Source organism: Otolemur garnettii, unplaced genomic scaffold (genome assembly GCF_000181295.1).
Source record: "Otolemur garnettii isolate 467f Iridium unplaced genomic scaffold, OtoGar3 scaffold00023, whole genome shotgun sequence".
In the NCBI taxonomy this organism is placed as follows: Eukaryota; Metazoa; Chordata; class Mammalia; order Primates; family Galagidae; genus Otolemur; species Otolemur garnettii.
Genome location: NW_003852418.1, coordinates 1,609,570 through 1,623,783, shown reverse-complemented (window position 1 = coordinate 1,623,783; position 14,214 = coordinate 1,609,570). Strand labels below are relative to the sequence as shown.

Genomic DNA, 14,214 nt, shown 5'->3' with positions numbered 1-14,214 from the left:
CCTTCCAAGTAACTGGGACCACAGGCGCCCGCCACAACCCCTGGCCATTTTTTGGTTGCAGCCATCATTGTTGTTTGGCGGGCCCAGGCTGGGGATTTGAATCCGCCACCTTAGGTGTATGTGGCTGGCGCCTTAGCCGCTTGAGCCACAGGCGCCGAGCCCATGTTCTCTTTTCTTCCTGGACTCAAGGGGCACCCCCTGGCGACTGCCAGCCGTCTCAGGACACTCCTCCCCTCAAGGGCTGCTCCCTGCCCTCATGGTTACCTCTGGCTTGCTGTCTACCACATCCACCTCCAGGTTGACTTCTGCTTGAAGGATTTTCTGCTTAGCTTGCTCCACTGCCAAACTGAGCTTCTGTATGTAGGACTGCAGCTCTTCTGGGGAGTCCATGTTCAGTTCTATCAGAGCTTTGTGAAACTGATCCATCTGGCCATCCTCTAGAAGTTCCTAAAACCATAGAGCACTCACAATTCATCCTCAAAGCCAAACAGTGCACTCATAAACAGGAGGGAAAAAGAAGCAACTTCAAAGCCAAACAGAGAAGAGCTGTAGCAGGAGAGGACTCGCCTGGCCTGCACACCACAGAGCCACATCTCCAGCTCCTGCCTCAGTTTGGCATAGCTGCCCTCCTCCCCAGCTGTCTCTAGGCATCACTGTTCCAGCAACACTTGATTAAGCAAAACCAATCACTGTGACGGATCAAAGAAATGGTGTTACCATCTGCGGGAGAAGGGGGCAGAGGAGACATGAGGGAGGCTTCTGAGATGCTGGGACTGCTCTGTTTCTTGATCTAAGAGCAGACACATGGGTTTGCTTTACTTTGTGAAAATTTACTGAGATGCAGTTTGTACTGTATGTGCTACACTTAAGTTAAAAAAATGAAATAAAGGAGATTATAAGGCCAAAATAAAACAAATCAATAGAACTGGAGTCCACAGCTCTTTGAGAAAAACCTGCTTCTATACTATACTCTACACTGATGATCCCCCTGGATTTATTCCTGACCCCAACGGGGACTGAGATGGTCAACACATTTTAGGGCCAAGGAAAAATATATAGGGAGAAAATTTTCTGGGACCATCTTGTTGAGCACAGAGGTGTGCATCCCTGTGTCTGTTACCTGCACGTAGAGCAGTCTCTCCAGACGCTCCTGATCCAGCTGCAGCTTCTCCTCCCGTCGCCGGGCGTTGAGCTCCTGCAGCCGACGCAGTTGCTGCTGCCGCCTTTCCTGTTTCTCCTCCGAGGTCAGAGTGCTGCCGAGGAGCTTGCTGGAAAATGGGAGCTGCATCTTATGGACATTGTTCTCATAATAATCAGGGCACCGCCATTTCTGCAATTCTTCAGAGAAATAATTTTGGAAGTCATAAAATGGAAACACTATTAACACAAAAACTAAAGCATCAATACCTGGGTTCCACGTGGAGGTTTAAGATGGAGAAAACACACGCTGTCCAATCTTTGAATCCACTCAATCCACTAAACACAGTTGTAAAACCTCAACCATGATGCCCCAGGCCTAAAAGAACTGCTAAACAAAGGTCTTCGTATAGACACTGGAAGGAAGCTTGGAACATCAGGAATGAAGGAAGAACAACAGAAATGATGACAATCTGGCTGAACACAACAGACTAATCTTTCCCCATGAATTCCCTAAATGGTGTTCAACAATTTAAAGTAAAAATCGTAACACTGTCTGATGGGGTTTCCAGGGTACGAAGATATAACATATAAGACAACTCCAACATAAATGGGGAAGAATAAAGGAGTCTACATAGCACTAACATTCTTACCACTTGAATTGGTAAATACCGAGTCTAAGTGGATGGCGAAATGTGTACTGTAATCTCTAGGGCTGCCACAAAAAAAACTACACAGTGACACAGTAACAACAACAAAAAAAGATAAATTAAAATGGAATATAAAAGAAAAAAGATAAAAAATTTAAATAACATAAAAGGCAGCAGAGGTCATGTGCACCTCAGCCGGGAAGTACGTGCTGAGATTGGCATACCCATCAAGGACAGTAACTACCATGGCTTCGAGGGCTTTGGCCAAACCTCGAAGGTGCATGGCCCTGTGGCCAGGTCCCTTCAGATTCATACTGTTGGAGCATCTGTTGTATCCCTGGGGATTGCAGCTTTCTATAAGTTTGCTATGGCTGAACCAAGAAAGAAGGCATATGCAGATTTCTACAGAAACTGTGATTCTATGAAAGATTTTGAGATGAGGAAGGCTAGTGTCCTTCAGAGCATAAAGTGATTTTGGAATATGAAGAATTTCTTTGGGCTGATTTACATACAGACGTTTGTCACTGACCTGTGTTCCTGAGCTATGAATGAGCGATAAATAAACTATTAATAAACTAAAAAAAAAAAAAAAAAAACATAAAAGGCAGCAGAGAGAAACAAAGGAACAATAAACAGAGTAAACAAATAAAATGGTGGATCTAAATCCAAAAATAATAATTGTGAATGATCTTAATATACTAATTAAATAGATTGAAAAATAGATTTTTTAAAAATGACCCAACTACTAAGACATTCACTTTGAACATAATGATACAGTTAGCTGGAAAGTAATAGGACAGAAAGACGTACCATGCACAGTGATGAAAAGAAAGCTGAAGTGGCTATATTAATACTCAAGTAGACTTCAAAGCAAACTGCCAAGGCAAAAAAGGGATATTACATAATGACAAAAGGTCAATTTGCCAAGACGACATAAGAATCCTAAATATGTACTTAATAAAAGAGATTTAAATATCTGAAAGCAAAACCTGACAGAAATGAAAGCAGAAATAGGAAAATCCACAATGATATGTGTTCCTACAGACGTCAGTATTCTCTTCTCCATAATCCAGAGGCAGTCGACAGGAAATAAACAGGGATACAGAAGAACTGAACACCACCACCACCCCAGAGATTCTAAGTGACACAAAGAGAACACTCTAGCCACCAAGAGCAGAACGTGTATTCTTCATAAGGGTATGTGGAACTTTTGCCAAACAAAGTAGACCCTATTCTGGATCATAAACAAATTTAACTGAGATTAGACAAAGAAAGTTCTTTGACATAACAAAATTAACCCACAAATAAATCACAGAAAGATAACAAGAAAATTTCCAAACACTTGGACTTAAAGTAATACATTTCTTTTTCTCGTCTTTTGTGGGGGCATCATTTTGTTAGTTTTCTACAATAATCAATTGCTCAAAGAAGTCTTGAAGGAAATTAAAAAATATTTGAATTCAATAACAATGAAAATATTAAAAAACTTGTGGAATACAGATAAAGCAAGGCTGAGATGGGAATTAACAGCATTAAATGGGGTTCAGCACCCGTAGTTCAGTGGTTAGGGAGCTGGACACATACATCAAGGCAGGTGGGTTTGAACCCATCAAGGCAGGTGGGTTTGGGCCTGCTAAACAACAATGACAATTGCAACAAAAATATAGCCGGGCATTGTGGTAGGTACCTGTAGTCCCACCTACTTGGGAGGCTGAGGCAAGAGAATTGCTGAAGCCCAAGAGTTTGAGGTTGCTCTGAGCTGTGACGCCACAGCACTCTACCAAGGTCAACATAGTGAGACTGTCTCAAACAAACAAAAAAAGCATTAAATGGTTATATTAAAAAAAAAAAAAGAGGCTCGGCGCCTATAGCTCAACCGGCTAAGGCGCCAGCCACGTACACCTAAGGTGGCGGGTTCGAATCCCCAGCCCGGACCCGCCAAACAACGATGGCTGCAACCAAAAAAAAAAATTGCCGGGCGTTGTGGCGGGCGCCTGTGGTCCCAGCTACTTGGAAGGCGGAGGCAGGAGACTCGCTTGAGCCCAGGAGTTGGAGGTTGCTGTGAGCTGTAATGCCACGGCACTCTACCCAGGGGGACAGCTTGAGGCTCTGTCTCAAAAAAAAAAAAAAAAAGAATGGCCTCATAATAATCAAAGCTTCTACCTTAAAAAACTAGAAAAAAAAGAGCAAAATAAACCTAAACTAAGAAAAACGAAGGAAATAAAGAGGAAATCAACGACATTAGCTGAATAGTCACACCTCTGTCAAAGAAACTGAATTCATGGTTAAAAGACTTAAGAAAAAAAAAAACCCTAGGCTCAAATTTTTCTACTATAGAATTCTACTAAGTATTAAAAAAAAAAATACCAATTATGTATACAATCTTTTCCAGCACTTTTCAGCTCATTTAACAAGGCCAGTATTGCCCCGACACCAAACTGCACAAAGACAGTACAAGGAAACTAAACACTGCTATCCTTCATGAATTTTCACAGCCATAAAACCCCTCACGAAATAAAACCAAATTGAATCCAGCAATATATAAAAGAGTAAACAAATGAGCGTGCATATACCCCGTAAAAAATCAAGGTTGGTTCTATATTTAAAAGCAATCATTATAATGCCTCATATAAATTATCTAAAGAACAAATACTACAAGATCATCTTAACTGACGAAGTAAAAGCATTTCACAAAACTCAAAATCCATTCGTGATAAAAATGATCAGCAAAATTAGGAATAGAAGAGAATTTTATCAGCTTGATAAGAGCCATTTGTGAAAACCTAGAGCTACCATAATATGCTTAATAATCAAAGATAAATGCATCCTCCCACCACCACCCCAGGATCAGGAATTGGAAACAAGATGAGAATGCCTACTCTCTTGCCTATGCAGTCCAGGCTCCAGCTACTCAGAAAGCTGAGGCAGGAGGAGTACTTTAGCCCAAGAGTTTGAGACCAGTATGAACAATAATAGCATACCAAGACTCTATCTCTACAAGACAAAAAAGAATGCCCAGTCTCATCTCTCCTATTCAACAAGGTACTGAAACTACTAGCCAGGAAAATAAGGCAAGAAAAAGAAATAAAAGACATATAGGTAAGGAAAAAATAAAACTTTTGTCTATTTCTGGACACATTTACATAGAAATTCCCAAGGAATATACAAAACCTACAACCAAGTATTTATATGGAAAGGCAAAGGAACTAGAATAGTTAAAACAATTTTGAAAAAGAACAGAGCTACAGGAATCATACTAGTACATAAATATTTGGATAAACTTGTCCACATGTACAAAAAAATTCTCTTGGGATTTTGACTGGAATCGCACTAAGTTTATAGATTTAGGGAGAATGATCACTTTTACCATGTTGAGTTTTCCAATTCACGAACGTAATATGCTGTTGTTTTTCCATTAATCTGGTTCTTTATTGGCCTCTTTCATAGCATTTTGTAGTTTTTAGCAGACAGATCCTGTACCGGTTTGGTTAGATTTTTTCCTAAGTGCTTGTTTAAATTTCAGTTCCCAGTTGCTCACTGCAGTTATGTACAGCAGTACAGTTCACTTTTATGTGTTGACCTTATATCCTGTGATCTTGCTAAACTTTATAGTTGTAGATTTTTGTATATTCCTTGAGAATATCCTGAGTAGCTAGGAATACACTGCTCAGCTGATTTTTAAAAATGTTTTGTAGAAATGAAGGTCTTGCTATATTGCCTAGGTTGGTCTCAAACTCCTGGGCTCAAGCAATCCTCCTGCCTTGGCCTCCCAAAGTGCCAGAATTACAGGCATGAGCCACCACTCAGTCTTGTCACTGTATTGTATTTTAGCTATTCTAATAGTTGGATAGTGGTGGCTCGCTGAGGTTTTGTTTTTCCCTAATGGCTAAAAATGATGAACATATTTACCTATTTTTATTCTTTTATTATTTATTTACTTATTTATTTATTTTTTTGAGACAGAGCCTCAAGCTGTCCCCCTGGGTAGACTGCTGTGGCATCACAGCTCACAGCAACCTCCAACTCCTGGGCTCAAGTGAGTCTCCTGCCTCTGCCTCCCAAGTAGCAGAGAACACAGGCGCCCGCCACAATGCCCGGCTATTTTTTGGTTGCAGCCGTCATTGTTGTTCAGCAGGCCAAGGCTGGATTCGAACCCGCCTACTTCGGTATATGTGGCTGGCGCCTTAGCCGCTTGAGCCATAGGCACCGAGTCTTCTTTTATTATTTAAACAAAATTATTTAAATAAAATTAAGCTGCAGGCAAAGGTCCTCTTCCTTACCTTCTACATAATCCTCAGCTATGTAGCTGTGCTCGTGCAGAATCTCCTCCATGCGGCTAAGAGTGATAGCTGCCAGGTGCCCAGGATACTTCAGCTGGAGCAGACGCTGGAGGTAGCCAGCTGCTTGACTTCCTCCAAGATTGATGCGCTTGCAGTTTTTAGCATCTAATCTATAACCAAGCAGTAGAAAACAGCACTGCAATTTCTGACAACACATAGGGGAGAATATAGAGCATCTTGAAGAAACCAACCATCAGGGAAAACACAAAACCTTACACTTATAAGAGACTTTAAGTTCTCTCAGTCCAACCTCTTATCCAGGCAGGAATTCTTAGTTCACATCCAGATATGATCATCTAAATTCTGGCCAGAGGCTTAGAAAGAAACAAGGTTTGACAGAAAGAACATGCACTCCACAGTCAGACCTTTGTATGTCTCATCATGTAGTTCTCAAACTGTGGTCCCGAGACCAAGTTATCTCAGAAAAAGCTGGAGAAAATGCTAAATATGCCAAGAGCCAGGACATCTGCATTGGGATGGGCCAGGGAATCTGCATTTTAACAAGTTCCTCAGGCGAGCTGGTATAGGCTGCAGTTTGAGAACCCCTTCCCTAAACACGGCACTTCTGATGTAAATACATTAAGAACCACACACATACTAGCTACTGCAATCTCCTAAAAGGCAGATCCCTTGTACACTAACCAAAGGGGAAGAGAAGCAGAGTAGCTATGTTCCTAATGTGAAAGCTAAAGCACTAGAAACTTGCTGTATGATACTGAAGTGTCACTGCTATATCATACCTCACCAGTAGATGCCAGCACAGAATAGGATATTCTATAGTGTCCCAAAGGTCACCCACAAAGTCACCAGGCACAGGGAAAATGGGAAATTGTGCCTAATGTGCATTTACAAATTATTCATTACAAAATTCTACAAAGAGGGATCAAACATGTAAAGAATACTTTGTAAATATTTTGTAAAAATATTGTAACGAATTATTTTGTAAATAAAAGTACATTTAGGCTCGGCGCCTATACCACAATGGTTATGGGGCCAGCCACATACACTGAAGCTAGCAAGTTTGAACCCATCCTAGGCCAGCTAAACGACGACAACTGCAACCAAAAAATAGCTGGGCGTTGTGGTGGGCACCTGTAGTCCCAGCTACTTGGGAGGTTGAGGTAAGATAATCGCTTAAGCCCAAGAGTTTGAGTTTGCTGTGAGCTATGATGACACAGCATTCCACCAAGGGGCAAGGTGACACAGTGAGACTCAAAAAAAAAAAAAAAAAAAAGTACATTTAGCTACCATTTCCCACTTCCCCTATAATATGGTGACTTTATGGGCACCTTTGTAACACCATGTATGATCCGAACAGGTAATTTCTTAGCCTTCAGGTAAAATAATTTTCTCTCAATAAATTAACGTAAAAATAACATGTTAGGCTAGGTGTGCTGGCTCATGCCTGTAATCCCAGCACTCTGGGAGGCCAAAGTGGGTGGACTACTTGAGCTCATGAGTTTGACACCAGCCTGAGCAAAAGCACGACACCCTCTCTAAAAATAGCTAGGTGTTGTGGCAGGTGCCTTAGTCCCAGCTACATGGGAGGCTGAGGCAAGAGGAACACTTGAGCCCAAGAGGTTTGAGGTTGCTGTGTGCTATGATACCACTGCACTCTACCCAGGGTGACAAAGTGAGACTGTCTCAAAAAATAAATAAATAAAGTTAGTTTAAATTTCTACATATTCTGTTTATATGAAATAGGGAACTCCATACTCAGAAGCATTTGGTAATGTGTAAGAATTACCTTTTTCTTCATAGAGTTTTATGGAAGTATCAAGAAAAATTCCCATTATATGTGTCAATGAATTCAGTGATATATATCTTGACTTAAACATTTGGACTGCTTCATAGTTTACAAGGTATCATTATCTACATTATCTCATTTCATCCTCAGGGTGACCCTAGGAAACCTGTTTTTTCCAATTTTACATGTTAGGAGACTAAGTGAAGAGGTTAAGAAGAAGCTGTATACGCAGGTATTTGGCTGCAAAGTCAGCGCTCCTGTCTACGATACGCACTTCCTTACCCAGTGTGAGAAACCTTCCCAGGAGAATACAAGGCTGCCCTCATCTCTTATCAGCCAGTGAAAGGCCAACTATAAAGTGAGAACATATTTTAAATATGATATAAACGATCATTGTCTTCTACTCAACTCAATTACATTTCTAAGTGCCTACTATTTGCCAGGCACTATACCTGACAAAAAGGTGCCCAGGGTGTCTAATCTTTTTTGTTCTTTGCTGTACACTGGAAGAAGAGCTGCCTTGGACCACACATTAAATACACAAACAATAACAACTGATGAATAGAAAACAGTCTATACATAATTTTCATGATAGTTGGCACTACTGATAAGCAAAACAGTCCTCAAGTTATCCGCCTGTGACCCACAACAGGTTGGATACCCCTGGAAAAACAGTGATTAAAGAGCTTTTAAAAAAATTTTTTTTTTTTTTTTGAAACAGAGTCTCACTCAGTTGCTCTGGGTAGAGTGCCATGGCATTGTAGCTCACAGCAACCTCAAACTCTTGGGCTCAAGTGATCCTCTTGCCTCAGCCTCCTAAGTAGCTGGGACTACAGGTGCCCACCACAATGCCCAGTCATTTTTACAGGTGGGGCCTTAAGCACCATTTTACAGGTGCTCAGGCTGGTATGGAACTCCTGAGTTCAAGCAATACACCTGCTTTGGCCTCCCAAAGAGCTAGGATAACAGACATGAGCAACCACATCCAGTCAAAGAGCTTTAAAGTAAAAAAATAAAAACATCTGGCTGGACACAGTGGCTCAGGCCTATAATCCTAGCACTCGCGGGGGACCAAGATGGGAAGACTGCTTGAGCTCAGGAGTTCCAGATCAGCCTGAGCAAGAGTGAGACCCCATCTCTAAAAATAGCTGGACAGTATACCTTATAGTTCCAGCTACTTGGGAGGCTAAGGCAGGAGAATCACTTAAGCACAAGAGTTTGAGATTGTTGTGAGCTATGACCCTGTGGCACTCAACCCCAGAGCTACTGAGAAGTGATATCTCAAAAAAAAAAAAAAAAGTGATCCCAGAATACAATGATGGTCTAACTTAAATCTGTTCAAATAGGCTCGGCACCTGTGGCTCAAGCGGCTAGGGCGCCAGCCACATACACCTAAGGAGGCGGGTTTGAATCCCCAGCCTGGGCCTGCCAAACAACAATGATGGCTGCAACCAAAGAATGGCCGGGCGTTGTGGCGGGTGCCTGTGGTCCCAGCTACTTGGGAGGCTGAGGCAGGAGACTCGCTTGAGCCCAGGAGTTGGAGGTTGCTGTGAGCATGATGCCATGGCACTCTACCCAGGGGGATAGCTTGAGGCTCCATCTCAAAAAAAAAAAAAACAAAAAATCTGTTCAAATAACTTAAAACATTTCTATGAATTGCCTACTACCTGAAGATACTGTGCTAGCTATCTCCCTCTTAAGTCAGAATAAAATTATAGAATTATGCATTTGGACCTAAGATACTATCCATCTTAACTCCCTCCACAAGGTCACAAAGGAGAAGTGAAGTGACTTACTCATAGTCCCACAGTGAAGTAGGTCAAAGCCAAGCCCAGAGGCTCAGTTCATAGGCTACTTGCTCTTTCCACTCTACCTTTAAAGTAGGCACTAAATACAGTAGAACCTTCATAGTTGACCACATCCCTATACTGATGACCTCCTTAAATTGACCTAACTTTCAAAGACCAGATATGTACCACCTGTCCTTAAGCAGGCCTAGTTCTTCATGTTGACCGCCTCTATATTGACCAGTTTGTCACAATCCCTTAGATCAGTGGTTCTTAACCTTCCTAACACCGCAGCCCTTTAATATAGTTCCTGTGGGTCACAACCCACAAGTTGAAAACTGCTGCCTTAGATGGTCCAGTTACAAAGGTTCTATTATAAATGTTTCTGAACGCTTCTCAGAACAGCACTCAGATGCCACAAATGCAACTCACCTCCCTTCTAGGATGGGCAAAATATGCGTGCACTGATATCCAGATGAAACGATGAGCCCACTGGACATTGAGTTCTTTGGTTTATTGTGGTAGAAACTGAAGAGGCTGTCTATTCCATAGGCAACCTTGGGAATCCCATAGCACTCAAAAAGCAGCTCCGACATCATTTGTCGTGAATACAGCGGGTTGCACACAGCTTCTGTCAAAACTATGGGATGATCAACACAACCCTACTTTGAAAGAAAAAGGCAAATAGATGAGTAGTATAACAGAAGACTCTTTTCTTTTTTCTGAGACAGTGTCTCACTATGTCACTCTCGGTAGAGCACTGTGGCATCACAGCTCACAGCAACCTCAAACTCTTGGGCATAAGTGATTCACTTGCCTCAGCCTTCCACATATATAGCTGGGACTACAGGCACCTGCCACAATGCCTGGCTATTTTTGTTGTTGTTGTTATTGTTGTTTAGCACGCCTGGGCCGGGTTCAAACCCACCAGCCCGGTGCATGTGGCCAGTACCCTAACCACTGAGCTACAGGCACCGAGCCTAACAGAAGACTTTTTTAAAGCATAAAAATCCTATTGCAGGACTGAATTTGCTTTTGGTTTCTTAATCAAAAACCTGGTCAGAAGCAACTGTAAATCTCAATACTGGAAAATATGAACATAGGGTCAATTTAAGTTACTAAGTCCCATCCAACTATCAGCAAATCTTGTGGGCTCTATTTTCAAAAAAATCTCCAGAACCCAACTGCTTTTTTCTTTCAGACAGAGTCTCAAGCTGTCACCCTGGGTAGAGTGCCGTCACGTCACAGCTCACAGCAACCTCAAACTCTTGAGCTTAAGTGATTCTCTTGCCTCAGCCTCCCAAGTAGGTGGGATTACAGGCACCCAGCACAATGCCTGGGTATTTTTTTGGTGCAGTTGTCATTGTTTTTTTAGCTGGCCCGGGGCCAGGTTCCAACCCTCCGCCACTGAGCTATGGGCCCACCCCCAGCTGCTTCTTACATTCCATTTTACCTCCCAATCTAAATCTCCATCATCCCTCAAGTAGATTATTTTGACAAACTCTTAACAGGTTCCCCTGTCTCCCTCCTATGAGCCATGACAGTTCATTCTCCATAAAGCAGCCATAGTGATTATACTGAAGTAGCCAGTGAAAAGGCTGGCTACTGAACACAGGTCATGTTCTTACTCTGCTTAATACTCTGCAATGGCTCCCCATTTCACTCAGAGTAAAAGCTAAAAGACAAGTCAACCGTCCCCTTACTACTCTCTGACATCCTCTTCCAGATAGTGTGCTTCTTTCATCACTTTTTGGCCTCTGGGCTAAGATAAAGAGGTGGTCCCTCTTCTAGGTACTTCTCTCCGGCTCAGTCTGGCTGCAGTTAGCATTAGGGCACACTCCTGCTTCAGGGCCTTTTCACTGGCTACTTCCTGTGACTGGAATACATTCCCCTCAGATACTCACACAGCTTGCTCTGTTCATCACCTCCTTCAAGTCTTTGCTCAAACATTACCTTCTCCATCAGTCCTACCCTGCCCAACTTATTGAAAAATGTAACCTCCTCTTCTCCTTCTATCATGGCATAGAATGTACTAGTTAATTCTACTGTTCATTGTCTCTTCATAGTCTAGTATCTTTCCATACTAATTCAATAAGCTCAGGAAGTTCTATTATTTTACAGATGTATTCTAAATACCTCAAAATGTGCCTGACATAAAGTGGTCAATACATATTTGCTAATAAATTAATCTATTACCTTAGAGCACACATTCCCCAACGTGTACTCCCAAGAAAACACAGGTCAAGAAAAGGTGTTCTCGCTGCTCTACCCCTGCACAGGGCATATACACATTAGGCATGCAATATTTGCTCGACTAACTAAATAACAATAGGAGTTACTGAAATTACTATTATCTCTCGGAGAGCAGAGAGGAGACAAGCGCTAACCCCACCCTCAAAACCAGCCCACCACCCTGCTCTTCACCTGTGAGGAGACACCGAGGTGCTGGAAGCTGTAATCAAGCAGCAGCTCCTGCAGCTCCAAGTTGACAGGCACGTTGCGGTCGAAGGGTGAACGCAGCATCCAGCGCAGCGGCTCCAGACTGCCCAGTGCATTGCCCACCTGCGGGCCCGCCCCGCCCCGAGCCCCGCCACGCCCGCGGGCGCACACCGCGCGGAACTGCAAGCGCGGCTCAGGGCCTGGGTCGGGTCCAGGACACACCCAACCAGCGCGGACCTGGAACGACCCGTTGTCCAGCACCAGTGGCGCTGGCAGTGGCCCGTGGGCCACCGGGCCGGCCTCCAGCACCGGATCAGGGGCAGCGCGCGCGTCACGGAACGGGAACACGTTGGCCGCCATCTTGGAGCGCTCGGCCGGCCCCGCCCCTCACCACAACGTCCGCTCCGGCACCACTAGGCCCTGCCCACCGCGTCCACCGCGAGACTCAGGCACTAAAATGCCTCAAAACCCCCGGCCCTCACAGAGTCTGGCTAACCGTCCCACCTGACCCTTAAGCGCCCAACCTGCTTTGGGGACCGCCCATTTTGGCTGAGAAATCGTTCCTTTACTTAACATCGCCTGCTCGAAAGTGACCACCCCCTTTCGCTCCAACCGGGACTCACGACCAGAAAACTCCGCCCACAATGCGTAACGCCGTCAGGCTCCTCCCCTTTCCTGTCTCGAGAAGGAGCAACGGGCTGGCGAGACCAGCTTCTCCTCTTGACCACGCCTCATTGGTCTGTGGTCCGCTCTCGACCAGACGCGGCCCCGCCTCCCTAAATTACTGAGTCTCTGGTCTTGGTGACTCCTCTTTTAGGTTGCGAAGGAAACTCAACTCTGAGAATTGATGGTTTAATTCCTTGACCTGCAAGTTCAGTATGCAAGTATGTTCACTTTGTGAAAATTCCCCAAGTTATCCACTTACAATTTGTGTACTTTTCGTATTTTATACAGTCTACATAAAATTTAAAAATAGATTTATCGGCTCTCACCTGTAATCCCAGCACTCTGGGAGGCCGAGGCGGGTGGATTGCCTGAGCTCACGAGTTGGAGACCAGCCTGAGCTAGAGCGAGACCGGTCTTTAAAAACAGCCGGGCGTTGGGGCGGGCGCCTGTAATCCCAGCTACTGGGGAGGAGGAAGCGAGAGAATCGCTTGAACCCGAGAGTTGGAGGTTGCTGGAGCTAAAGACGGCTCGGCACTACCAAGGGTGACCTAGTGAGACTCTGACTCAAAAAGAAAAAAAATAAGTTTACCTATTAAGTCCCACAGAGTAGGAGCGAGACTAAGTCCTCTCCCTAAGGCCTCAACCACTGAGAAAAGGACTGCCAATTGTTCCCCAAAGTGTATAGTCTCCCTTTCTCCTTTGATTGGTCACCTTGCTTGATGTGATCATGTGACTAAGTTCTGGCAAGTAGAGGTGGGATGATGTGACCCCTCCCAGTTTAGCCGCTGCTGCCCGCAAAGCTACGGGCGTAACAAGAAATAGAGCAGATTTAGGGCGGCGCTGTGGCTCAGTGGATAGGGCGCGGCCCTATATACCTAGGATGGCGGGTTCGAACCCGGCCCGACCAAACTGGAACAAAAAAGTAGCCCGGCGTTGTTGTGGCAGACGCCTCTAGTCCCAGCTACTCAGGAGGCTGAGGCAAGAACATCTCCTAAGCCCAAGAGCTGGAGATTGCTGTGACGCCACAGCACCCTACTGAGGATGGCATAGTGAGACTCTGTCTCAAAAAAAAAAATCGGATATATTACCATACAACAGAAGCCCATTGTTTCAAACATCTGAAGGTACACATCATTAAATTAAGGGGAAAATAAACAGACTATAGAGACCAGTAAATATGAGTGTAAATTTAAGAATTACATCTCTGTATACTAATATGAAAAACTCCAAGATATATTTTGTAAAGGAATCAATTAGTGTACAGTGTATAGGGAACTCCTTTTAAGGAGGAGGAGACATATTTGGTTTTGCTTGTAATGTGTATAATGCAGGTAGAAAAACTAATAAAAGAGTTTAGCTGTAAGAGAGGGGTCAAGATCCGTGAGTCAGGTGTGGGAGACTTTTTTATGGCATACTTTTTGATACATATTTGATTTTTTTTTTTTTTT

At 43.6% G+C, this 14,214-nt stretch overlaps 1 protein-coding gene across 1 annotated transcript in view; it reads right to left on the bottom strand.

The window, feature by feature from the left end:
- ACTR5 (ARP5 actin related protein 5 homolog) overlaps positions 1-12,566 on the bottom strand; it is a 26,483-nt gene extending 13,917 nt beyond the window's left edge. Inside the window, exons 1-5 of the mRNA XM_003787591.2 lie at positions 12,086-12,566; positions 10,094-10,323; positions 6,068-6,237; positions 1,121-1,338; positions 265-447 (exon numbers count right to left, since the gene is read on the bottom strand). Coding sequence (XP_003787639.1) covers positions 265-447; positions 1,121-1,338; positions 6,068-6,237; positions 10,094-10,323; positions 12,086-12,460 — 1,176 coding nt within the window. The 5' untranslated portion in view covers positions 12,461-12,566. The remainder of the gene's footprint in view (positions 1-264; positions 448-1,120; positions 1,339-6,067; positions 6,238-10,093; positions 10,324-12,085) is intronic.
- Between the last annotated feature and the right edge of the window lie 1,648 nt (positions 12,567-14,214).